The 27,919-nt window shown below is 43.9% G+C and overlaps 1 protein-coding gene across 6 annotated transcripts in view; it reads left to right on the top strand.

Moving 5' to 3' along the window:
• Ranbp16 (Ran-binding protein 16) overlaps positions 1-27,919 on the top strand; it is a 292,018-nt gene that overhangs the window by 54,524 nt on the left and 209,575 nt on the right. For all 6 annotated transcript variants that reach the window (XM_033383583.1, XM_033383585.1, XM_033383582.1 and 3 more), the window contains exons 4-11: positions 4,151-4,250; positions 4,309-4,524; positions 25,770-25,916; positions 25,977-26,656; positions 26,711-27,003; positions 27,069-27,222; positions 27,278-27,683; positions 27,755-27,893. In XM_033383583.1, coding sequence (XP_033239474.1) covers positions 4,151-4,250; positions 4,309-4,524; positions 25,770-25,916; positions 25,977-26,656; positions 26,711-27,003; positions 27,069-27,222; positions 27,278-27,683; positions 27,755-27,893 — 2,135 coding nt within the window. The remainder of the gene's footprint in view (positions 1-4,150; positions 4,251-4,308; positions 4,525-25,769; positions 25,917-25,976; positions 26,657-26,710; positions 27,004-27,068; positions 27,223-27,277; positions 27,684-27,754; positions 27,894-27,919) is intronic.

Genomic DNA, 27,919 nt, shown 5'->3' with positions numbered 1-27,919 from the left:
AAAACGATAAAACCCCTCCTAGCTCGTTGTAGTAGACACCGCCACCAACGCGTCCGTCTATCTTTGAGCCATCAGTGTACAAGTGGACCGCGTTTGCGGGTCTCGGTTCGCCCATCTCCCAGTCCTCCCTAGGTGGGATTGATACGGGATTGCGGTAGTCTTGTCAGGATTCCCGAGTGACCAAACGCGGATGCTTGCCATAGTTTGGCTTCCGTCATTCTGAGGGCGGAAAGTGTTGCAACATTCTTTCCCATGAGGTCTACGCGAAGGAGGTCCAGCATGGTATCGAAGGTTTCACTTGGAGTAGTGCGTAGCCCGCCAGTTATGCATGGCTCTGCCATGCGTTGAACTCTGCTGAATTTACTGAGGCGTGTTCTTTTGTCAAAGGTTGGCCACCATGCCACCACTCCATAGAGCATGATTGGTCGTATGATGGCGGTGTAGAGCCACCGAACTATATAAGGGGTCATTCCGATGGTTTTCCTGCAAGTGTATACTCTATCCTCTATGCTCAATTTCCAGTCGAGCTTTCTATCGAAGATTAGGCCAAGATACCTGGCGTTGTTGATAAAGACTAGCGCTTCCCCACATAGTTTTGGGGGTTCTGTACTTCTAGTGAAAAGCACAAGTTCCGTTTTAAACGGATTGACACCTAGACCGCATTTGTCTGCCCATTTTGACGTCTTCATGAGTGTGCTTGTCAAGCACTCACACAGCGTCTGCGGAATTTTACCGCAGAATGCTGTGGCAACATTGTCCGCATACGCCACCACGCGGCGGCCACCCCCTCTATCTCCCGCAGCAGCTCGTTCACTGCCACGTTCCATAGGAGGGGCGAGAGGACTCCGACCTGAGGGGTGCCTCTGCTGACAAATCTGATGGACGTTGACGTCCCCAGTGATGCCTCAACCGTCCTGCATTGTAGCATCTGATCGATCAGGCTCACCGTCCGGGAGTCAACCCCCAGGTCCGTCAGTGCACCCGAGATGGCGGTCGGGAGGATGTTATTAAAGGCGCCTTCTATGTCGAGGAAGGCTACGAGGGTGTACTCCTTACAGTTAAGGGACGCTTCTATAATCGATGTGACCGTGTGTAGGGCCGTTTCGGTGGATCTTCCCTTCCGATAGGCATGCTGGGAATCTGAGACTAGACTAGGCGGAATACTCACCGTGAGATGCATCCCCAGGAGTTCCATCGTCTTCAGAAGGAAAGACGATAGACTTATGGGTCTGAAATCTTTGGGGGCGGTATGCGAGGGCTTGCCTGCCTTAGGAATGAAGACGACTTTGGTATGAAGCCAGGTTTCCGGGATATATCCATGGGAGATTCCCATTTGAGCCAATTAGTGGCTTTTTGTCCAGCGTGAATCAGTTGGGCAGGGATAATGCCATCTGGCCCCGCAGACTTGTATGGTTTGAAGCTTTTGATTGCCCAGGAAATGTTTTCCTGGCTTAGCAGGTTCGTGATATCACTGATATCACTTGAGGCAATGGAAGGAGCCGCGACTTAGTGTGGTCTGTTTTCATCGCAGCCGGGGAAGTGGGTGTTGAGGAGAAGATGTAGCGGCTCATTGCTGGACGTTGTCCACGATTGGTTGGCATTCTTCAGGTAGCCCAGAGTGGGTGTAGTCTTCGAGAGAACTTTCCGCAAGCGCGAGGCTTCTGAGTTATTCTCGATTTCGCTACAGAACTTACGCCATGAGGCGCGTTTGGCTTTCCTAAGTTCTTTCTTATAAGTTGACAGACTGACCTTGTATTCGGCCCAGTTCCGCTTAACGTTCTCAGCCTTAGCTGTGTTAAAGAGTCTCCGGGAGGCTTTCCGGAGCTCCCACAGTTTAGGAGTCCACCATTCAGTTTTCTTCCGGCCTCTGCTCTTGCCAGATGGGCAGGATATATCGAGCGCCTCATTGCAGGTGTCGGTAGATGTTTTAACGAGATGAGTCGTGGCCTCCCTGGAAAACTCCTCCTCAGGTGGAGTCTCAGGGAGAACACGACAAAGGTGGTCTGAGTACCGATTCCAGTTTGTCCGCCTGAGGTTCCGGAATTGAGCTGGTCTCGGTGGTGAAAAAGAGAATACGGTTTCCACGTACCTGTGGTCCGAGAAGGAATGCCCTTTCAGGACGCTCTAGGATACGATGTACCCATGTATCTCATGAAAGGCAAGTGTGAGGTCCAGGACCTCCTTGCGGTTTTTAATAATGAAGGTTGGATCACTTCGCCGATTTAATAGGACCACCTGGGTGGTCAGTAAATAATTGAAAAGGTACTCACCCCTATCGTTAGTGTCAGTGATTCCCCACTGACAGTGAATGTGCGTTGGCGTCGCATCCTACGATTAGGATGGTGTTCTTGGCCTCGGAGTCTGCGATTAGCACTCGGAGCGCATGTGGAGGTGGGTCGGGTTGGTCGTGACCGATGATCAGATCCTCAGTGAGCGCCCATGGCCTTCGAAGCTCCCTACTGTTTGGTCTTCATTGCTGAAATTTGGGAGAAAAAATAAGTGCAAATCTCTTTTTGCAAGAATGCAGGTGCGGGTTTTACCTGCGGTGTCAGCTACGTATAGCTTATAGTCAGGAGTCCTCAGACCAGAGACCTTGTTTCCGAGGATCCAGGGCTCCTGAATGAGGACTATGTCGGCTCCATGCTAGGGATCTCCGGGTATGGTACTATGACAACCTTCTTGTAGCCGTAGTCCACGCTACCCTCCGTGTCATGGAGAAGGCTTACCGACTCCTCGTTTAGCACGAGGATGATTAGGCGTCTCTTTCCATTGCTCTCCTCTACCTTGGTCACCTTCCAATCGGCTGTAGGAAGGTGGGAGTTGCAGACCTGCAGGATCCGGAGAATCTTTTCCGGCTCTGCAGGCTTCGCCGAGACCTAGCTCTGGCCCTCGGCTTGCTGGGGATGTCTTCCCATTTTACGGCTTGGCTCATGGGTAGACCTCCTTGAGCGATGCTACCGCTTCGTGTAGATGGCCGCCGAGCGAGCATCTTGGCAGGCGATGGCTTTCACTTTGTCTTGGGGCCACCCGGCTTCCTCACACTTGGGTGGTGGTCCTCCATATTCCTCCAACTCCTGGAGGCAGCGGTCCTGGAGCTCGGCAGGACCGTCTTGGCCCATGGGCGCAATTCGATGCCCTGGGCAGACGCCAGAAACACTGGGTCGTCGTTGCCCAGGATGAAGTCCGCACGTCTCTTGTCTTGAAACTTGGGCCTATCTTTCGAGGCAGAAGCGGCGCCTGCCCGGGTTGTCAAGGGGTCCCCGGCCCCAAGGGGTCTGCCAGCCGCGATATCGTTATTGGGCCCTTGGGGCCCCCGACGTGGATTGGCCCGATTGGCTTGCAGCTTTTAACCCTCAAAACAGGGGTGGACGAACGCAGGGAAAATGAAGTAAAAATATCGGCTGATAAATTCGGGAAGATTTTAAACGTTTTTGATGGATATTCTATCCCCGTGCAGAAGTGGGAAGTGCTGAGGCGTACTATTTGTCTGAAAAAATTATATTCTTGGAGTCCGAGCCAGTGTCTAATTTTTACGCGTATCCCAGACAAAACGCAGCCCTCCTCCCGCCCAACCGACCGAGGGGCGCTGGCGCATGACGTGTGGCGAGTAGCCGAACCGAACGCGAACATGCAGGAAAGATAGTTGTAAGGCTAATATTCGAGGAAAATTAGCTCAACACTTACTACGCAACTAAGCATGCATTCAAACTACAAATACAAATTCCACTACAATTACAAATTACTAGAAAGGTGTGTGAGGATTAGTGACTTAATAAGAGGAAGAGTGGTAGATATAATATGGTAGAGGGAATTATAATCCGAGCATAAGACCCTAAACGGTTCATGCAAGGAATGATTCGATATACAAAGTGGAAGGAACAACGGTATATAGTTTTTAGTAAGTCTAATGGGAATCGTGAAGTTTATGCGGTTAAATTGCTAATGGTCAAAAACTTAATTTTTTGCACTTACATTATGAATTAAATGTGGCGGGAAAATGCTGTCTTTACACAATTTAGTACATTATGACTTAGAATAGGAACAATGGATCTGCAAGGCTATTAACTTCGGACCATATAGCTAGTCCCATTGTATTATTAATAAAATTGAATTCGGTCTGCTAACTTTTGGGTACTTTATGCATATTAAGGTTGATATCTCATGTGCTGCGACTGACGAAAAATTGTTTGAGCTTTGATTTTATTGGAAGTTCAACAGATGAATCTGCCGATGATATGAACAATGTTCAGGTATGTTATAAATGGATTTAAAGAGTGAGTATTCGAAATAATGTTGTCTTGTAAATAGATTCCAACAGCCTGGCGGCCTGCGTTCCTGGACTTAAACACACTGAAACTTTTTTTTGATTTATACCAGATTCTTCCAAATGGTTTAGCTAGCTACTCCATATCTTGTTTAGTGCAAATGACATCTGTGCGTCGATCTCTTTTCAGTAACACTGAAAGAACGAAATTTCTCACACATCTGGTTGAAGGTGTAAGAAATATTCTGACTAACTTGCACGTAAGTAATGTATCTGCATTTTGTATACAATTTCATGGTATAAGAAAATTGGCCGGATGTTTGGCCAGAAGGAACCATTTTCTACCTCCATTCGAACTATATTTTCTTCATCTAAAAGATAAATCTTGGAATTAGCTATATCATAACAATATTTAATGGACGTTGACTGCGTCTTTTAAGAGGCGATGCAATTACTGCACCGTCAAGTGGCCCGTGTGACACCAGTATATTAGCACGAAAGTTTCTAAGAGAACTAGACATGCATTCAAAATAAACATAAAAATACCACTACAATTATTAATTACTAATTGCTAGATAGGTGTGTAAGGATTAGTAATTTAATAAGAGGAAGAGAATTAGTGGTGGATATGATATGGTAGAGGGAATTATAATCCTAGCGTAAGAAGGTCCTAAACGGTTCATGCTAGGAATAATTCGATCTACAAAATGGAAGGAACAACGGTATAAAATTTCTAGTAGGTCTAATAGGAATCGTGAAGTTATGCGGCCCACCACATCAGGGCTGTCTATGTCACCCCTGATCAAGTTGATCAAGCACAAAAATCACACCAAGCATTTTTCTACTGTTAACTAAGGATGGGAGGTCTACTAATAGCAGTCTACTAGTGTAAGTTGGGAGTCTCACACCCGCATCGCAGTTAAGGCCCCGCAGAGCAAAGAGTAAAAAGTTTTTCTGTGCTGATTCTATACGGTCCTGGTGTACTTTGTACTGAGGGCACCATACACAGGAGCCGCATTCTAAGATCGGACGAACAAGCGAGGTATAGAGAGTCTTTGTTATATAGGGGTCGTTAAATTCCTTTGACCACCTCTTTATAAACCCAAGCACGCCCATGGCCTATTTACCATGTTAGAAGTGTGTTCGGAAAACTTTATCTTTGGGTCTAACATAACACCCAGATCATCCACCAGGGTAATTCTGTCAAGAGAACCACCAAATAGGGTATAGGGAGCCAACAAAAAATAAATCCGTGCTGAGTTGGAGATATAAGTGATTTGCAGAGATGTTGCAAGTGCGGAGTTAATACCTTCTCAAACATTTTGGGAATAGCGGATAACTTTGCTAGACCTATATAATTTTTCTCTTCAGACTTGCTACCTTTCGTATGGACAGGAATTATAAACGATTCCTTCCAGATCGTGGGGAAGAAGGAAGAATCAATGGACAGAGTGAATACTTTAAGCAAGGGTCCATACAGTCTGCACAGCACCTGAGTATACAGCATGGAACCCCGTCTGGTCCCGGTGAAAACACCGTCTTAACTAGTAGAAGATCATGAAGTAAAGAACATTAATTTAACAAGGGACTGAAAATGACGTTCGACCTCGGTAAACCGTATGGGTACGGATGACCACAGTAGCTTTCCTCAGAATAGGTGGTTTGGAAAAATTGGGCAAAATAATCGGCAATTGCCTGATCATTATTTGCCGAAGTATTACAAAATGATAGTGAGGATGGGTGTGCGGACATTCTACGCTTACTGTTTACGAAGCAGTAAAACTGTTTAAGGTTCTGAGAAAAACGTATCCTTCATCGAGATAGGTAGTTCTTATAGCATTGTGCATTAAGAACTGAAAAGTTTGATCGAGCAGTTACATAGCGAGAGTGAGAAGTAGGAGAACTAGGTTAGGTTAGGTTCAGGCGGTAGCCTGGGAGAGTGATGAAACCCTCCCAAGCTCACTTGGACCTATAGAAGGTCCGTTGTGGTGCCGCATGGGCGTGTGCCCCTTCCCAGTGCCTAGAAACCGTGGAGAAACAGGCTGTTGCAAATTAAGGGCAGTCCCATCCGGAGGCTTGGATGAATCTGGACAAGGTCCCCGGTTTGATTTCGGACAGGTCCGAAATGTCTGTTAGGAAAGCAGCCCCGAGAAAACGAAGACGACGATTTCCAAGGGCTGGGCAGTGGCAGAAGAAGTGGGCGACCGATTCCTCTTCTTCCTCGTCGCGACAACTCCTGCAGAAGTCGTTATGAGGGATTGACAGTCTAGAGGCATGAGTGCCAATCTGCCAGTGTCCCGTAATGGCTCGAGTAACTGCAGAGCACTGTGCTCTGCTGAGCCTATACAGCTCGGCTGAGCGCTTCTTCGATCGATATGGCCATATCAATCTTGTGATTTTACAGGAAGCTGTTTGCTGCCATCTCCTATTGGCATTTTGCTCAAACAATTCGTGCGTGAGGAGCCTACACGTAGCCAGAGGCATCGCTACCTGCTCCCTCTCCATAAGGAGAGGAATTGTAGTACCCTGCCTTGCTAGCTCGTCGGCGGCGTCGTTCCCCTCGATGTCCCTATGGCCTGGGACCCATATAAGGAAGAGGTCTAACTGCTCTGCGATCTCGTGCAGAGACCTGCGGCAGTCATTTACAGTCGCTGAGTTCGACGATATTGAGCCTAGAGCTTTAATAGCTGCTTGGCTGTCCGAGAAAACGCACACTAAGTGCGTGTCTAGAAATAGTTTGGAGACGATGGAAATGGCCTCCTTGATGGCTACAACCTCCGCTTGGAACACACTGCAGTGGTCCGGGTGCCTGAAGCAATGACTGATGTTCAGCTCGCTGCAGTAGACTCCGCCTCCCACGCGGCCGTCTAACTTTGAGCCATCAGTGTAGAAGTGAACCGCATTTGCGGGGCCTGGTTCGCCCATCTCCCAGTCCTCCCTAAGTGGGATTGATACCTGGAAAGGCGTCGAGAGGTGATCAGTAGGGACACAATAATCTGTCCTCTCTGGTAATTGCGGGTGTCTCGTCAGGATTCCCGAGTGCCCGACCGCGGACGCTTTCCACAGTCCGGCTTCTCTCATTCTGAGTGCGGAAAGTGTTGCCATTTTCTTTCCCATGAGATCTATGGGGAGGAGGTCCAGCACAGTATCCAGGGCTTCCCCTGGAGTAGTGCGTAGCCCGCCAGTTATGCATAGCTCTGCCATGCGTTGAACTCTGCTGAGTTTGTTGAGGCATGTCTTTTTGTCTAAGGCTGGCCACCATACTACCGCTCCATAGAGCATGATCGGTCGTATGATGGTGGTGTAAAGCCACCGAACTATATAGGGGGTCATTCCCCATCTTAGTCCGATGGCTTTCCTGCAAGTATAGAGGGCTACTGTGGCCTTCTTTACTCTATCCTCTATGCTCAATTTCCAATCGAGCTTTCTATCGAGGATTAGACCAAGATACTTGGCGTTGTTGCTGAAGATTAGCGCTTCCCCACATAGTCTTGGGGGAATCAGTGCCGGTACTTTGTACTTCCTAGTGAAGAGCACCAGTTCCGTTTTAGACGGGTTGACGCCTAACCCGCATTTGTCTGCCCATTTTGACATCTTCATGAGAGTGCTTGTCAGGCACTCACATAGCGTCTGCGGGAATTTACCCGAGAATGCTATAGCAACATCGTCCGCATACGCCACCACGCGGCAGCCACCCCCCTCTATCTCCCGCAGCAGTTCGTTCACTGCCACGTTCCATAGGAGGGGCGAGAGGACTCCGCCCTGCGGGGTGCCTCTACTGACAAATCTGGTGGACGTTGACGTCCCCAGTGATGCCTCAACCGTCCTGCATTGTAGCATCTGATCGATCAGGCTCACCGTCCGGGAGTCAACCCCCAGTTCCGTCAGTGCACCCGTGATGGCGGTCGGTAGGATGTTATTAAAGGCGCCTTCTATGTCCAGGAAGGCTACCAGGGTGTATTCCTTACAGTTGATGGACGCTTCTATGATTGATGTGATCGTGTGTAGGGCCGTTTCGGTGGATCTTCCTTTCCGATAGGCATGCTGGGAGTCTGAGAATAGACTAGGCGGAATATTTACCGTAAGATGCATCCCCAAAAGCCGTTCCATCGTCTTCAGAAGGAAGGACGATAGACTTATGGGTCTGAAATCTTTGGGGGCAGTGTGCGAGGGCTTGCCTGCCTTGGGGATGAAGACGACTTTGGTATGAAGCCAGGTTTCCGGGATATATCCATGGGAGAAGATTCCCTCATATATCCTTTTGAGCCAACTAGTGCCTTTTTGTCCAGCGTGAATCAGTTGGGCAGGGATGATGCCATCTGGTCCCGCGGATTTGTATGGTTTGAAGCTTTTTATTGCCCACGAAATGTTCTCCTGGCTTAGCAGGTTCATGATACCACTTGAGGCAACGGAGGGAGCCGCGATGTAGTGTGGTCTGTTTTCATCGCAGCCGGGAAAGTGGGTGCTAAGGAGAAGATTTAGCGACTCATTACTGGACGTTGTCCATGATTGGTCGGCGTTCTTCAGGTAGCCCAGAGTGGGTGTAGTCTTCGAGAGAACTTTGCGCAAGCGCGAGGCTTCCGAGTTATTCTCAATGTCGCTACAGAACTTACGCCATGAGGCGCGTTTGGCTTTCCTCAGTTCTTTATTGTAAACTGACAGACTGGCCTTGTAATCGGCCCAGTTCTGCTCAGCGTTTTCGGCCTTAGCTTTATTGAAGAGTCTTCGGGAGGCTTTCCGGAGTTCCCTCAGTTTCGGATTCCACCATTCAGGTTTCTTCCGGCCTCTGCTCTTGCTAGAAGGGCAGGATTTATCGAGCGCCTCATTGCAGGCGTCGGTAAGTAGTTTAACAAGATGAGTCGTGGCTTCCCTGGAGATCTCTTCCTCAGGTGGAGTCTCAGGGAGAACACGACAGAGATGGTCTGAGTACCGAGCCCAGTTTGTCCGCCTAAGGTTACGAAATTGAGCTGGTCTCGGTAGTGAAAAAGAGAATACGGTTTCCACGTACCTGTGGTCCGAGAAGGAGTGCTCTTCCAGGACCCTCCAGGATACGATGTTCCCGTGTAACTCGTGAGAGGCAAGTGTGAGGTCCAGGACCTCCTTGCGGTTTTTAATAATGAAGGTGGGATCACTCCCCCTATTTAAAAGGACCATCTGAGTGGTCAGTAAATAGTTGAAGAGGTACTCACCCCTTTCGTTGGTGTCAGTGCTTCCCCACTGGCAGTGGTGTGCGTTGGCGTCGCACCCTACGATTAGGCCGGTGTCCTTGGCCTCGCAGTCTGTGATTAGCGCCCTGAGCGCCTGTGGAGGGGGGTCTGGTTGGTCGTGACCCATGTACGTGGAGCAGATTCTCAGTGAGCACCCCTGGCCTTCGAGGCTCACTGCTGTTTGGTCTTCATTGCTGAAATTTGGGAGCAAAAATAAGTGCAAATCTCTTTTTGCAAGGATGCAGGTGCGAGTTTTACCTGCGGAGTCAGCTACGTATAGCTTATAGTCAGGAGTCCGCAGACCAGAGACCCTGTTTCCGAGGATCCAGGGCTCCTGAATGAGGACTATGTCGGCTCCACCCTTGGCTAGGTGGAGCAGAAGAGCAGCGCATGCTGCCTTACAATGGTGGAGGTTTATCTGCAGGAGTATCAGTGACATTCCTGAGGTCCACCTCCACCATTGTCCTTTCGTGGTCGCTCTCCGAAGAGTCCAACTCCTCCGCGACCCCGATGTGTTTGAGATCCCTAGTGAGATCGCTCACGTCTGAGACGTAACCATCTAAAATGTCATCCGACACCACTGATGCCACGTCTGACACCGCAGGCTTGATCTCCGTACTAGGGATCTCCGGGGGCTCCAGGTCTGGCTCGACCGTCGGCTGCATGCCTTTGGAGTCGGACTTGTATGGTACTACGACTACTTTCTTGTAGCCGTAGTCCACAGCGCCCTCCGTGTCGTGGAGAAGTCTGACCGACTCCTCGTTCAGGACGAGGATAATTTGGCGCCTCTGCCCGTTGCTCTCCTCTACTTTGGCCACCTTCCAATCGGCTGTGGGAAGGTGGGGGTTGCAGACCTGCAGAATCCGGAGAATCTTATCCGGCTCTGCAGGCTTCGCCGCGACCCACGCTCTGGCCCTCGGCTTGCTGGGGATGTCCTCCCACTTCACGACCTCCAGCTGGGCTCCTGGGTAGACCTCCTTGAGCGACGCTACCGCCTTCGCGTAGAGGGCCGCCGAGCGAGCATCTTGGCAGGCGATGGCTTTCACCCTGCCTTGGTGCCACCCGGCGTCCTCACACTTGGGCGGTGGTCCTCCATTCTCCTCCAACTCCTGGAGGAAACGGTCTTGGAGCTCGTTTTCCACGAGGTGCCACTTGTCCCTAGGGATCTGCCCGTCTTTAGAGCCCCTGTCTAGGACTCCAATCAGGGTTTTTCCCCTCGCCACCTCGGCAAACGAGCGGTTGCTCAATGTCTTTGTCCTCTTGGCCTGTTGGACTTGTGTGGCGGTGTCCTCCGCCGAGCGTTGCCGCTTGCTTGGGGCCTTGGCTGTGGCCTTGCCAGCTTTGGCTGGCTGGTAGTCGGGCAGGACTGTCTTGGCCCATCGCCGCGATTCGATTCCCTGGGCAGACGCCAGGAACACCGGGTCGTCGTTGCCCAGGATGAAGGCCGCACGTCTTTTGTCCTGAAACTTGGGCCTATCTTTCGAGGCAGAGGCGCCGCCTGCCGGGGTTGTCAAGGGGTTCCCGGTCCCAAGGGGTCCGCCAGCCGCGATATCGCTCTGCATGGTCGCCCCCCCGGTAACCGGGTCGCCCTTGGGGCCCCCCGACGTGGATTGGCCCGATTGGCTTTTCGGTCCTCTCCTCACAGCGCCTGCTGCCTCGAGACGGTGGACCGACTTAGTCTCCTTCCCCGTCTTTTTGGGCACTGGTTTCCCAGATGCGTTTGTAGATGGATGGTCTTTTCCCTCCGGCACTTTAGGAGGAGTGCCGTGCTCCTTTGCGGTGTTTTTTGTGTTAATGTTAATGTTTGAGTTTGGCATATTTGGTCCCACGAGTAGGCGGGAAGGGGTTAGTCGCCCGAGGCATAGCCCGCGTGCCCCGGGAAGCCTTATTAAAACTGGAGGTCGGCAGGTATCCAGAGTCCGCATATAAGCGACCGAGCACCCCCTCGGCCATGCATCCCTCGGCATATGACAGTGTCACCTTGGATTGGGGTTATTTCACTGAGAGTTTTCTTCTCTCCGCCCGACTACAATTAGCCAGCATCCTGGCAGAGACATGACCGTACCAGGACCTGTTTCCAGCCGCCCTCACGGGGAGAGTATAGTCGCACTTCCGCCGGTGTGTACAGTTACGGCGGGTGCCGGTTCGCTCGTGCCCACCTGTATCCTATGACGCGGAGCACAGTCGCCTTGGATCCAGGGCAAGCCATGAACCCGAGGCACCCGTGCCCCTTTCCAAGTCTACAGTTGTGACGAGCCGACCCGACATCCGTTTATCCCCCTATAGCACCCGACGGCTGACGGCCCAAGGAGAACTAACTTCCTGAAATTTTTTATAAAGTCTTGATTTTAAGTTTTTTAGGCTGGATAACTCATTGGTAAACCAAGGGGGTTTTCCAGATCTAATCGGGTAAGAAAACGGGACGCAAGAATCAAAAAATGTGCCAAGAGCATTGTAAAATATGCTTGTGCCTTTTATGACATCAGTGCACAAGTACAAAGCGGACCAATCAAAATCCCTAAATAGATTATTAAGCTTCTAAAATTTGGCTTTACGAAAGCAACGGACACGTTCAGGTGGCCTACTCGACTGATCCAATACAGTTGGTCTTATATCTAGCGACACTTCGCAAGTAGGATGGTAGGCGTCTTCAGGTATAGTGAGCGGAAGGGCTCGGTTTAACAACACTATGGTTGGATCCGATACAAAGCACAGATCAAGCAATCACATGGTTGACTTGAGACAGGGTCAAGCAAGCCGTCAACAAAGTCATTTCGTGACATGGGCACTAGGTTACTGGACTCGTTTACCGAAGACCAAACAGTTCCTGGCAAGTTGAAGCGAGGAAGAAACAGCAGTTAGAGCGGACAAGTGCTGCTCATAAATAGAGATATCCGAAAAAGGTGGAATATACGAGCAAGTAATGAATATAGCGAAAGCGGGAAGAATCAGTTATACACACAGGAATTCCAGTTCCGGTTGAACCTGGCATGTGAAGTGTTCCGACGTGGAGTTAGAGTCCACTGAAATCAGAACCCCTCCTGCACGTCGAGACGAACGGTCCTTTCTAAAAGTTATGTACCGACCTGCCCAATCTAAGAACTAAGAATGTCCGGCATTAACCAGGTTTCAGTAAACACAATAACGTGGGAAGCAAATGCAACACTATCCCGGAAAAGAATGCTGAGCTTACTACGCAAGCCTCTTACATTCTGATAGGTTACTAAAAGAGAAGTTAGTTTTTTGGAAAGGTTGGAGCAAGACGGGAAGTTGAGGAAGAGGAAGTTGAGCTTGAGGGTGGCACGCTGGAAAGATTTGGAAGCGATATGGGGGCCTATTCTTCTTCTTAGCCTTAAACTCCTTCACCACCAAATGCTCCGGCCAAAATTTGGCAAACGGTGTCAAATTGAGTTGGGGAGATGCTTATCTTAAACGAGGCTATCTCCCTGGCATAAGAGAAGTTAAATTTCTCCACCTTTAATCCCACGGCTTTTATTTTGCTTTGAATAAAAGCACTTACATCATTAGATGTAAGGTCAGGGGCCAGCCGTGAAACAAAAACTTGTCGTTTTGGTTTCGTTCCCCACCAGTGGTTTAGTCACCCCAGGCCTAGTACCTGTGGTGGCAATATCCGGAGGTCCGGGACGTGGTGGGATCGGGACAGACGGGATAACTAGCGAACTTGCGGACACCACGGATACGGACGATGCAGACGTACTTGGCTGCACATTCTCCGAGGCGATGAATTCGGCTACCGAATCTGCATCGCCGGCAGCTGTCGTTGCCCTTGGAGTGGCAAACGAGATCAACTGCTGCGCACTTGGAGTGGTCGGAGTCAGTTTTTCGGCGGCTCACGGCTGAGTGACGGTTGGCACTTGCAGATCCCGCGGAGTGACCTCGGAGACTCATTCAGCAGTTTTAAACCGCTAAACTGAGCCTCCATGGCTAGGAGCAGATCGTATTGGTTTTTAAAACCAACGGTCAGCTCCTTAAAGCCACTCCGCGTCTGCCTCATGAAAGATACCATGTCTTTCTCCACCGCACGGCATGTCTCGCAACTGTAATGCAAGCCATTACGTTTGGCTATAGCATCACTCACGAGGCCAGAAAATCCAGCGCATTTCGCGTGCACTACGCTGTCGCAGAGCCAGCAGGGGACATTCGGCTGATCGTGGGTGATCTGCTTCTTACATGTTTTTTTGGCACAGACCACAGCGTACTCCATTTTATTATTATTTATTTACAATTGTTTGCAAAACAAATTGGTATCAGTCCAATGTGCCAGACAACGCTCAAAGCGGAATTGGTAAAAAAAGAGAGCAGAGTGGAGAGCGGTTATAGCGATAGCTACTGAACAGAGAGCGCTATTGCTCAGAAAGTTTAAAGAGCGAGAGAGAAAGAACAGTTATTGAAGTTGAGGTGATAGCGAGAGAGTGATAAAACAACTAAAGCTACCAGACGAGAGCGGACTGCAATGCAATGTAATGCGTACTCACTCACTGCAACAACACAAACACAAGCACAAGCCGACGCCGAAAAATAAAAAGTTAAATAATGTTTTAACACAAATCAAAAGGCATGCACTCGCGGAATAGTATAGGTTTCCAGATTGTTGTCTGGTTAGGAAGTTAAATAGAATTTATTTAGGAAAACACCGGTTGTTTATTCAAAACAAAAGGAAAAAATGCGGAGCGCAAAACAAAAACGCGTCTGATCACTACGAAAGAGAACGACTCTTTTTGCGGTTAATTGCGGTTCGCCGGATTGCGGATTGCGGATACAAGAATTTCGTGTACAGCTGATGCGAAATGATCTCCCGTAATTGTCCAAAGAACGCTGGAAGAGTGAATATAATCATGGGTTGTTTAGGACAGTCCTTGTAAATGGTATCGAAGTTTAGTGCCTAGTTGACACGGGATCAGATGTAACCTTGGTTAAAGAAGTTGTGTTTGAAAAGTTGAACGATGTGGAAATGCTGTGCAACAAATTAGCGGGGCCAAGGAAACCAGAACACGAAGCCGATTGGATTTTTTCATGCCGACATAGAAGTAGATCAGTTGCGAACCGAACACAATCTCCTGGTGGTTCCAAGCAATGCAATGGAATATGATAGACTATTGGACTAGGAATTTATAAAGAAGTTCTCGCTTATGGCCGACGCGATCTCTTTTCTAGGCCTGGAACATCAGAAAATGTCGGAAGATGAGTATAAAATGGTTTACAATGTGTTCGAAACTTCGGTAATTTGTGGCTCCAACCCACAAGAAGAACATCGAGTAGCTATTGGAAAGCAGTCACAAGTCAATCGAAGGTGCTATAATATGTCCAATTTAACCTAAGATGATTCCAGATGGGGGAATAAAACCTTTTTGCCAGTCGTCAAGCCGTTTGTCTGAGTGGCTCGATCAGGGTATTGTGCGAAAATCTACTTCTCACGTAGCGGCCAGAATTGTAATAGTCAGAAAGAAAGATCAAACGTTGAGAGTCTGCGTTGACTATCGGAAACTAAAAAGCATGGTGTTTAAAGATCGTTTTTACAAATCTCTTTAAAAAAGACGTCGATTTTAAGAAAAAGAACGGAACAGAGGAAGAACGGTCGATCCTGGAGTTGACATCCTTTCTGGTAACCGATCCTATTTTGCGAATCTACATAAGGGATGCCTCAACCGAGCTACACACTGACGCATCCAAAGATGGCTACAGAGCGGTTCTGTTGCAGTATTTGAGGGAAAGCTTCACCCGGTTTAATTCTAAGCAATGAATCTAAGCAACGTAGTTACGTACTCGAGTTGAAGTGAGCATATCTTGCACTTAAAAAAGTTTAGATATTATCTGCTGGGAATAAGGTTTAAGCTGGTCACAGCTGGACATACCAAGGGAAGTGGCGCAGTGCAGGACTGCTGCATTGTGTAGAAATAGAATCGGGATAGCATAGAAGCAGAACACTTCTGTTCTTTTCTTGGGTTGTATTCGGAATGAATTCAATTTATTCTTCATAAACTTATTTAGCCTAAAGTACATAATGTTCTTGGTTGAGTTCTGTCGCTAAGGGCAGCGGCAGAACGGGATCATGTAGCATGCCATATGTATGTGTATATTTATGTTTGTAAGAATGTATATGCAGAAGGCATATACATTGGAATGCTCATTCGGCCACTTGGAATATATTGCCGACACTGCAGTTCTCGCACTGCAGACCAGTCCACATATAAGGGGCTGATCGTATTACGGCTCTTGAGTGTGGCTATGTTACGTAAACATTGCGACAAAGTGTCTTTATGTTTATGAGCGTGATACTCTACATTAACTTTGGGCATATGACCACTTGACATATTGTATACACTACAATACGGTGGGCATATGCTTATTTGGCATACAACATACTACACCTCCCTTTTTAGAGAAATAACGTAATATAATTATGTAGTTATTTTTTTTTTTTTTTTAAATCCTTTTTTTTTTTTTTTTTTTTTTTTGATATCTTGTATGTTGATTATCTCTTTTTTTTTATTTATACATACATGAAAAAAAAATTAATAAAGAAGGAACCAAACAGATCCATTTCATGAGTAGATTTCAATTTAGATATCAAGATGGGTAACCATGACTCTAAAGTTCAGGATAGCACAGCCAATGTGATCAATGTGGTCGATGTAGTAGACAACACACCACATCTAAAATCCCAAATAGTACTTCTGACCATTCTAACAATAATAGCAGCATTGAATTTGCTCCTAAAACTTTACCTCCTATATAAAAAGACCTTGAAAAAGAGGTACCTTAGTAGGGCTATGGACCTATATAAAGCTTAGAAATCATCATCAAATTCATTTAATACTTGTTTATGGCACGCAGAAAACGAATAAAATATTATGGAATGGCCAGTATTAGAGAAAAAACTTATAGAAAGTAAACAACTTTTTGAAAAGTCGTATAAATGTATCAACAAGAATACAGTAATAACGAGGGGGAATGTTGTGAGTTGCTGCGGACACCGCAACTCTACAGTTATACCCGATACTAAGTCAGTATGGCTCTCCTCCGGCAGATGGCGCTAATATTAAGCGACACGACAAAGAGTGTGTGCGAGAGAGACAAAAAATCAGTCTGAGCGTGACGTCGGGCGCTGCGTAGCCAATGCAAATTGATTTGTTCCTTTTGGCTACAAAAATTATCTGATCTGATCCAAATTCAGCAACCGGATAGATATAGTCATTCTCTATGGTTCTGCGTTTTTAGTTTTCTCGAATCTGCAATATTGTGGATGCAACAGATTTTCGTCCTTTGTGGGGGCGGATGGGGGTGGGGCGAAATTCTGAGATATACGTTTTATAGTGACATCTTAATGGAGTGTGTGTACCAAATTTGGTTACTCTAGCCTTAATAGTCTCTGAGATTTGTGGTTGCTTCAGATTTTCGTCCTTTGCGGGGGCGGAAGAGGGTGTGGCGAAATTTGGACACAAAACGATCAAGGTCCGATATCACAGGAGTGTGGATACCAAATTTGGTTGCTCTAGCTCTTATGGGTTCTGAGATCCTTGAACTCATATTTTGCAATTGGCAAAACCGACCATGAAACCTGTGTGTTAGAGTGAGACAGAGCGAGAAAGAGTGAAATTGTTTTCGTGATTCTGGCTGTAATAATTATACGATCTGGTTCAGATTTTGCACTCTAGAAGATATAGTCAGCTTCTACGATTTTTCGGTTTTAGTTTTCTCGTATCGTCGAAATTGTGGATGCCACAGATTTTCGCCCTTTGTGGGGGCGGAAGTGGGCGGGGCAAAGTTTTGAAATATTTTTGGAGCAGTGACATATCACAGAAGTCTGGATCCAAAACATCGTTGCTCTAGCTCTTATAGTCTTTGAGCATTAGGCGCTGAAGGGGACGGACAGACGGACGGACGGACAGACAGACATGGCTCAATCGACTCGGCTATTGATGCTGATCAAGAATATATACACTTTATGGGGTCGGAAACGATTCCTTCTGGACGTTACACACATACACTTTTACCACAAATCTAATATACCCCAATACTCATTTTGAGTATCGGGTATAAAAACAGAAACGCTAATACACCATGTCAATAACATAGTAGCACAATATAATAGAATCACACAATTAGTAAGCTCTCCACATAACAAGCTAACTAGTGAAAACCAGCATCAATGCCAAAGGCTATTGCGATCTTTGAATACAAGGTTGACAACCATTGCAGAAAGAAGAGGTATTGAAATAAATGTCCCAAAAAGTCTATGTTCGTTAGCTCATTTTGATGAAAGTCAACTAGACAATATAGATGAATCGAAGCCGATAATAGACACTGAAGTCGAAAGCGACACAGAATTAAATCCTCAATTAGAAAGTATAGACCTTTGCAAAGATATAATAGACACCGACGTCGGAAGCGACTCGGAACTAAAAACCAAAATAACAATATCAGACAAAATTAACCAAGTAGAAAAAGATCGGCAGTACGTTAATCTAGTCTTATCCTCTATCCCAGAGTTTGATGGCAGTAAACAGTCTCTTCAACGTTTCTTAGCAGCGTTGAAAATCACGGATAGGACTAAAGGAGATCAAGAAGATCTAGCTATTGAAGTTATCAAATCAAAGATAACGGGCTCTATCCTTTATAAAGTCCAAAGTGAACAAACGATCAATGGCATAATCCAAAAGCTTAATGATAACGTCAAGGGAGAATCCTCTGACGTTATTAAAGCAAAAATATCCAATATTAAACAAGAAGGAAAAACGGCATCTCAATATACCACCGATATTGACAATCTGCGCAAGCAGCTCGAAGCATCATATATTGATGAAGGGCTAGACGCAGATAACGCCAACAAATTTTCGACGAAAGAGTCCATAGCAGCCATGACTCGCAATTGTGAGCATGACAAGCTGCGCCTAATACTTGAAGCAGGCAACTTCAATACTTTCAACGACGCAATGGGTAAATACATCCATTGCAGCACCTAAACAACTGGAAATGCCAGCACAGTATTTCATTACAGAGGCAACAGTGGTCGCGGTTATCGAAGAAATTACAATAACCGAGGCAATAATAGATCAAACAGAGGTAATTACCAAAATAGAGGCCAAAATAGAGGAAACTATAGGGGCCAGGGCAACTCAAACAGAGGCCAAAACAATGCCAACAATGTAAATGTACGAGCTACTGAAAGTAGTTCGGAAAACTAACAAACCCCTTAAGATATTCAAATTGTGCGATAGTATACAACATCAATCTTAGTTCAGGAATATTTATAAAGCTTAAAAATTTGAAAACAGGTAATACATTTACCTTATTAATAGATACTGGTGCAGACATTTCAATACTAAAAGAAAATATCGATATTTTTGATAATGTTAATGTTAACATATCAACCAAAATATCAGGAATCGGCGAAGGTTCAGTTTTTTCAAAAGGTTTAGCATTCGTAGAATTATCTACAGGAAAGTATATAATCCCACACGATTATCATTTAGTTGAACAAAACTTTCCAATCCCTAGCGATGGCATTATAGGTATAGACTTCATTAAAAAATTCAATTGCCTATTAGATTGTACACATACTAGTGACACTCTAACACTACGGCCAAACAATCTTAACTTCCCAATAAACATACCTATCACACACACTTGTGATAATAATGCCACAATTCTTCCAGCACGCGCTGAAGTTGTCCGACAAATTAAATTAGCGTCAACCGAACATACTGTTCTAATCCCTAATCAAGAAATTGAGGACGGAATATTCATTGGAAATACAATTTCCAATAAAAACAACATTTTTGTCCGAGTGTTGAATACAACAAATTCAACCAAAATCCTAAATATTAATAAAATAAAAACCGAAATGCTAAGTGACTATGATATAGTTAAAGAAATTAGCAAGGATAGACACGAAGATGTCATGAAAAAGCTAACTAAAAACTTTCCGCCACTATTTAAAACAAAACTAAAAGATTTATGCACACAGTATACAGACATATTCGGACTTGAAACCGAATCAATAACAACTAATAATTTTTATAGGCAAGAGCTAAGATTGAAGGATAACAACCCGGTATACACAAAAAATTATAGAATTCCACACGCACACAAAGACGAAATCAATAAACAGGTAGAAAAACTCATTCTGGACAAAATAGTAGAACCATCAGTTTCGAAGTACAATAGTCCAATACTACTTGTACCCAAAAAAGGTCTCCCAGGATCTGAAAATAAAAGATGGAGTTTAGTCATTGACTATCGTCAAATAAACAAAAAATTATTGTCCGATAAATTTCCACTTCCAAGAATAGATGATATTCTTGATCAGTTGGGTAGAGCCAAATATTTTTCATGTCTAGACTTAATGTCTGGATTTCATCAAATAGAGCTGAAACAACACTCTAGAGATTTAACGTCCTTTTCAACGAGCAATGGCTCGTACCAATTCACTAGACTACCTTATGGTCTTAAAATAGCGCCAAATTCCTTTCAAAGAATGATGACAATTGCTTTTTCTGGACTTAATACTTCACAAGCATTCTTGTATATGGATGACCTAATAGTCATCAGTTGTTCCGAAAACCACATGATCAAAAACTTAACAGACGTTTTTGATTTGTGTAGGAAAAACAACCTTAAGCTACATCCAGAAAAATGCGCTTTCTTCATGCACGAAGTGACTTTTCTAGGCCACAAGTGCACTGATCAAGGCATTCTGCCCGACGATAAAAAATATGACGTCATCGAAAAATATCCAGTCCCTACAGACGCAGATAGCGCTAGAAGATTCGTTGCATTTTGCAATTACTATAGACGTTTCATCAAAAATTTCGCCGACTATTCACGGCACATAACTCGATTATGTAAAAAGAATGTCACCTTTCAATGGACAGATGAATGCCAAAATGCATTCGATTACTTAAAGAAGGCTTTAATTAAACCCACATTATTAAAATATCCAGATTTCAATAAAGAATTTTGCATAATTACAGATGCAAGTAAACACGCATGTGGAGCTGTTCTAACACAAAAATATGGAGATAAACATCTCCCAGTTGCATATGCTTCACGCTCATTTACCAAAGGTGAAAGCAACAAAACTACCACAGAACAAGAGTTAGCAGCAATTCACTGGGCAATTACACATTACAGACCATATATTTATGGAAAACATTTTACAGTAAAGACAATTTCGTGGCAGACGCCCTATCCAGGATTACAATATCCGACCTAAAAGACATGCACAACAAAGTCCTGAAAGTCACTACCAGGCAACAAAATAGACAGAAAAATTCCTGCGCAGGAAATGTACAAGAAGATTTGCCTATGCAAACTCTTGACAACGCTTCTAAGCCCAACGTATATGAAGTCATTTGTAATGACGAAGTACGAAAAGTAGTGGCCTTGCACATACAAAATCAGATATGTTTTTTAAAACATGGAAGAAAAGTTGTAGCAAGAATTGATGTTAGCGATCTGTATACCAATGGAACCCTTGACTTAGGTCAGTTCTTCCAAAGGCTTGAAATGCAAGCCGGTATACTTGCGATCAGCCAGCTCAAAATGGCACCGAGCGAAAAGATCTTTGAATTAAGTTCAATTGAATCTTTTAAGAACATGGGCAATAAAATATTAAAATCATTACGAGTAGCGCTACTCAAGCCGGTGACCCAAATAGAAAATGAAAAAGATCAAGAAGCGATACTGTCTAAATTTCACGACGATCCAACTCAAGGAAGTCATATTGGCATTTCGAAAACGCTAGCGAAAATAAAAAGACATTACTATTGGAAAAACATGACTCGTCATATCAAAGAATATATACGTAAATGTCAAAAATGCCAGAAATCTAAAATAACAACTCATATTAGGACCCCAATGACACTAACGGAAATACCAACCATGGCTTTTGATAGAGTGATAGTGGATACTATAGGTCCACTACCATGCTCAGAAAATGGTAATGAATATGCTGTTACGCTAATATGCGATTTAACAAAGTATTTAGTATCCATACCAATTCCAAATAAAAGCGCAACAACCGTTGCCAAAGCAATATTTGAAAACTTTATTCTGAAGTACGGTCCGATGAAGACGTTCATTACGGACATGGGAACAGAATATAAGAACTCAATCATAAATGATTTGTGCAAATATCTTAAGATAGACAACATAACGTCCACTGCACACCACCACCAGACCTTAGGGACAATAGAACGAAGTCATAGAACATTCAATGAATACGTTCGTTCATACATATCTGCAGACAAAACCGATTGGGATGTTTGGATACAATATTTTACTTATTGTTTCAACACAACACCCTCGGCATCGCATGAATATTGTCCATATGAACTAGTCTTTGGCAGATTACCAAGACAGTTTATAGATTTTAATAAAGTAACTAGAATAGACCCATTATATAACATAGATGACTATGCAAAAGAAATAAAGTTTAGACTAGAAATATCATATCAAAGAGCTAGGATATCGCTAGAAAATAATAAAGCCAGAAATAAAAAATATTATGATAACAAAGCATCAGATGTAAGCATAGAAATAGGAAACAAAGTACTATTAAAAAACGAAGTAGGACATAAGTTAGACCCTAGGTATATAGGACCATTTGAGGTCATATGCATAGATGATAAAGATAACATTACCATTAAAGATAGTAAAAATAAGAGACAAACAGTTCATAAAGATAGGCTAAAAATACAGGTATAAAATTTGAAATACCTCATGAAACGGTCTGATCAACCATTGAGAATAATAATACAAAAAAAAAAAATATTTTTTTTTAATTATTGATTTATATACTTATATGTATATATATATAAAAAAAAATTTTTTTTTTGTGTGAGGATTTGTTACCCTATTCTGAGAAATGAAATGTGAGTAGTTTTAGTGAACGGCTGTTAGCTTACATAATTGTTTACAATCTTTTTAAAAAAAAATGCTAACAGCACGTTTGTTAGTTAGAGCCTAACAGAATTAGTAGTTCGCAAGCTGCATTTTCATGCATCAGCTTGCTTTGTGGTAGAACTTATATTAAGGCAAGTTAAGGCTTGCGCATTTCTGCGGCCCCTTTGCGTTTCTTCGCTCTTTGGCGAAGTGTTGCTTTTATGTTTGCAATACGCTCTATGCAGCGTTGTCGGTCCTCTTCTTCAGTTAATGTCTTCAGGGTGTCCTCTTCTAGATGTTTTTGGGTTAGAAGTTTCCTTACTTCTCCTCCTCGTTGGGTTTTGGGTTTCAGCTTCTTTTGCTGGCGAGCCCTGTACTCAGCTATTGTGAGTGGGCGTGGTCCATCAGCTGGACACACCTCAAGCGCCTCTTTCAGCGTAGGTGCGTCCCTTTGTACAATAGGAACAACATTTTTCGTTGGTTCCTTTTCCATGGGCCTATGAGCTCAGGCGGTGCCGGTGCCGGTGCCGGTCATCGCACAGGTCAAGTTGTATATTTGTAAGTATGTAATGCCGTTTATTTTCTTCTTTTAGGCCTATGAGCTCAGGCGGTGCCGGTGCTGGTCATTGCACAGGTGCTTCTAGTCACACACGCTCTTTGTAGCGTTGTCGGTGCCTTTTTGAGGTCTTTATCTTCTTCCGTTTTCTTTGTCTTTAATTTGTCGCACTTTTAATTCACTTTTAATTCACTTTTAATTTTGGTGGTTCATTGATTAATTGTTCCATTGTGGTTAAGGAATAGTTATTGGCGTGTGCTCCTTCCGGTTGCGTATTTAAAATTTTTCCACTAATTTATTTTTCACAAGTCCTGTCACGGTCGCCATGTAGAAATAGAATCGGGATAGCATAGAAGCAGCGAAAACACTTCTGTTCTTTTCTTGGGTTGTATTCGGAATGAATTCAATTTATTCTTCATAAACTTATTTAGCCTAAAGTACATAATGTTCTTGGTTGAGTTCTGTCGCTAAGGGCAGCGGCAGAACGGGATCATGTAGCATGCCATATGTATGTGTATATTTATGTTTGTAAGAATGTATATGCAGAAGGCATATACATTGGAATGCTCATTCGGCCACTTGGAATATATTGCCGACACTGCAGTTCTCACACTGCAGACCAGTCCACATATAAGGGGCTGATCGTATTACGGCTCTTGAGTGTGGCTATGTTACGTAAACATTGCGACAAAGTGTCTTTATGTTTATGAGCGTGATACTCTACATTAACTTTGGGCATATGACCACTTGACATATTGTATACACTACAATACGGTGGGCATATGCTTATTTGGCATACAACATACTACAATTTACAGGACTTCGAAATGGAACATCGAGCTAGATACCAGGCTTATGCTTCCAAAACCACTGGTGGGGGTCACACCAAAGCGCTTGCCGCTCAAGTTTGTCTCAAGTTCAGACCCCAAGACATTATGATTTAACTGATTTTATACAAAGCAAAATATTGGAGGCCTATGCAGTAATCTCAACACTCTCTCCCTGGAGAGTTTTACATTTTCATCGCAGATTACTGTGTTCACCTTGACCTGGGTAAAGCCGGATCTTTAGTTCCGAAGTATTGACAGGCCGGAACAGAACGCTTAGAAATGCAGTGGACTCAAATTTCACGTCTGAACGTTTCACTGTCCAGATTCAACAAAAAGTGGAGTTCCTGTTTAAAACTGATTCTTTCCGCCTTTTCTATCTTCACTACATAAGATCCACCGTCCTCGAATATATCAATATACAAGCAGCACCTGTCTGTTTCTTTCTCGCTGTCAGATAAAGATCATATAATAGTTTTTAGAGACTTCAACATTCCAGTTACAGTTTGGTTTTCATTAAACCAGTATAAAAACGTTTTCTCATGTCGCGACATGACTTTTTTGACGACTTGGTTAACCAGTCCCTATTTCAAGTTAACCATGTGAAAAATTCCTTGGGTCGTCGGATCCGGCCATAGTGTTGTTAATCCGGTCCCTTCTGATCAATATACGTGAAGACGCCTACCATCCTAGTTTCGAAGTGTCGCTTGATATAAGACCACCTGTATTCGATCGGTCGGGTAGGCTATCTGAATGTTTCCGCTATTTTCGTAAATTTTGCGAAACTTAATAACTTTCTTAGGGTTTTTGATTGCTCTGCTCTTTAATTTTCCACTGACGTTATGAATGGCCCAAACGTTTTCTACTATTTACTTAACACATTTTTATACCCGATACTCAAAATGAGTATAGGGGTATATTAGATTTGTGGATCTATATCAGCATCAATAGCCAAGTCGATAGAGCCATGTTTGCTTGTCTGTCTGTCCGTCCCTATGAGCGCCTAGTGCTCAGAGACTATAAGACCTAGATTAACGAAATGTTGTATCCAGACTTCTGTGATATGTCACTGTTACAAGTGTACTTCAGAACTTCGGCGTGCCCCATCCATCGTAGAAAATGATTATTGCTTCTAGAGGGCAGAATATGAACCAGATCGTATCAATTTTATAGCCAGAATGAACAAAACAATTTCATTCTTTCTCGCTCTGGCTCTCTCTAACACACACGTCTGTTGGTCGGCTTTTCCTATCGCAAAAGTGAGCGCCTGGATTAATTTGGTATCCACACTCCTGTGATATCGAACCTACAAAAGTGTGTTTCAAAATTTCGCACCACTAGCGACACTTCAAATGTTGGATGATAGGCGTCTTCGGGTATAGTGAGCGGAAGGGTTCGGGCTAAGAACACTATGGTCGGATCCGATACAAAGCCATCCACCCAAGGAATTTTTCACATGGTTGACTTAAGACAGGGACAGGTCAAGCAAGCCGTCACAAGGTTACGTCGTGACATGGGCACTAGCCGATTAGACTCTTGTACCGAACACCAAACAGTTCCCGGCAAGTTAAAGAAATCAAGAACTGCCACATTATCTTTATCTGGAATATGGATGGAATATAGGAGCAAGTAATGAATATAGCGAAAGCGGCAAGTAATTAGGTATACGGATTGCAATATTAAACAATAGAACATAACTAGCTCTTGAGATAGCTCTCTTTATATTTTTCCCGTCTTCGTTGTGTCTTTTCTTATGAAGACTTCAAGAATTGATAGAAATGCGTGGCCTGCTTCTCCAACCATAATCACCACTTCACAACGCTTCGAGATTTAGTATTATGTTACAATGAGACGGAGTGCACGGAAATATATAAATATAAGTTATATATTGATATATATATAAATATATGTATATGTTATAACAATAACAGGCTTACATATATGCCAATGTAGTACCTTATATCATAACGTCGCATATTTCTTTTAAATGTATATGGTTTTATTTTCAGGGTTTAAGTGATCCAGATAACTATCACGAATTCTGCCGCTTGCTAGCTCGCCTGAAATCAAATTATCAATTAGGCGAGCTTATTGCTGTTCCTTGTTATCCAGAAGCTATCCAATTGATAGCGAAATTTACTGTGCAATCATTGCATGTAGGTGTTTCAAAGTTATGTTTGTTTTAAGAATACATCAGATATATTTCCTTTCTGTAGTTGTGGCTTTTTGCACCAAACAGTGTGCACTACTTACTTACTCTTTGGCAACGTATGGTAGCATCTGTACCATATGTAAAATCCCCGGATCCACATTTACTTGGTACATATACACCAGAAGTGATTAAAGCTTATATCGAGTCGCGCCTAGATGCTGTTCCTTTAATTGTAAGGGATAATTTAGAGGATCCACTGGATGATCTGTGTATGGTCCAGCAACAACTTGAGCAACTATCAGTTATTGAGCGGTGCGAGTATAATAAGACTTGCAGTCTTCTTGTGCAGCATTTTGATCAAAAGGCACGTGAGTATGAAAACCTTGTACAGACGCCCAACGCTAATCCTATAGATATCACTGTGCATGAGCTACAGCTAACTTGGTTGGTGTACATTATCGGGTCGGCCATTGTTGGGCGCCTTTCTGTTACGACTAGCGACGAGCACGATACTATGGATGGAGAACTTGTCATAAGGGTGCTTCAACTAATGAGTTTGACAGATGCACGTTTGCCTCAGGCTGGATGCGAAAAGCTTGAGCTGGCCATGCTAAGCTTTTTGGATCAAGTTCGCAAAATGCATAGCAGCGAGCAAGCACAAAAAGCGAATGTATATAAAAGACTGACTGAAGTCTTTGGACTTAGCGATGAGCAAATGCTATTAAGCTTCATAAATCGTAAAATGTATGTATATTAATTACTTGTTTCTCATGCGCTAAACATTTCTGTAATTTTCAGTATAACCAATTTAAAGTTTTGGGGGCGCTCTGAACAGATTATTACTAAAACTCTGATGTTACTTTCGGATCTTTCTGTGCACTTTAATTCAGTGCGTAAGCTTGCACGCTTAGACGAAGTGCAATTTATGCTGACACACCATACAAGCGAACATTTCCCTTTCCTAGGAACAAACTCTTCCCTAAGTGAAATGCGATGTCGCACTATGTTTTACACATCTCTAGGCCGTTTGTTAATGTTTGATTTGGGAGAAGATGAAGAACGATTCTATAATTTTTTGACGCCTTTGACAAGTCAGTTTAAATCTGCAAATTTAATTATCAGACATTCAAATTTTTCCCACTCTGTTTTTATATAGATCAATTTGAAAACCTTGGAACTGTGCTGATGGATGCCAATAGCTTTCCTAATGACGAAGCGAAGAAAGCAGTTATTGGGTTAGCACGGGACCTTCGAGGATTAGCCCTGCCCCTAAATGCTCGTATTCAATATACTATGCTTTTTGAATGGCTGTTCGTATGCATATTATTCATTAGTATTGCAATTGACTAATATTATTGATTACAGTTACTATACAGACTATTTGCCCATATTGTTACGTGCAGTGGATTTATGGGCTCATGATCCCGCAGTTACCACACCCGTTTTAAAACTTTTCGCTGAGCTGGTACATTGTCGAACACAACGATTGGCTGGAAATGTATCCAGTCCTATGGGTATACTGCTGTTCCGAGAGGCTTCAAAACTTATTTGTATTTACGGAAACCGTATTTTACAATTGGAGGTTCCACGTGATCGACTTTACCCAATGAAACTAAAAGGAATAGCAATATGTTTTTTAATTTTAAAAAATTCACTTGGTGGAAACTATGTTAACTGTGGTGTATTCAAATTGTATGGAGATGATACACTGGACAGCGTTCTTAATATTGTTGCTAAGTTAATACTCTCTATACAACAAAATGATTTACTTGTAAGTTAACTTACATACGAAACAATGAAGTAAATTAGTTCTTATATTGGTTTCTTTTATTCCACTTATAGGAATATCCAAAACTGTCTTCTGCATATTACAATTTATTAAATTGCCTATCTCAAGACCATGTTACGTACCTAGCCGCTTTGGAGCCATGTGCATTTGTATACATATTGGAAAGCCTTACCAAGGGCCTTGCAGCGTTAGGTGCGCACTAAAAATAAAAATGAATC

Source organism: Drosophila pseudoobscura, chromosome X, assembly GCF_009870125.1.
Source record: "Drosophila pseudoobscura strain MV-25-SWS-2005 chromosome X, UCI_Dpse_MV25, whole genome shotgun sequence".
NCBI classification, from domain to species: Eukaryota; Metazoa; Arthropoda; class Insecta; order Diptera; family Drosophilidae; genus Drosophila; species Drosophila pseudoobscura.
The sequence above is the reverse complement of the archived record's forward strand: the minus strand, read 5'-3'. Positions and strand labels throughout refer to the sequence as shown.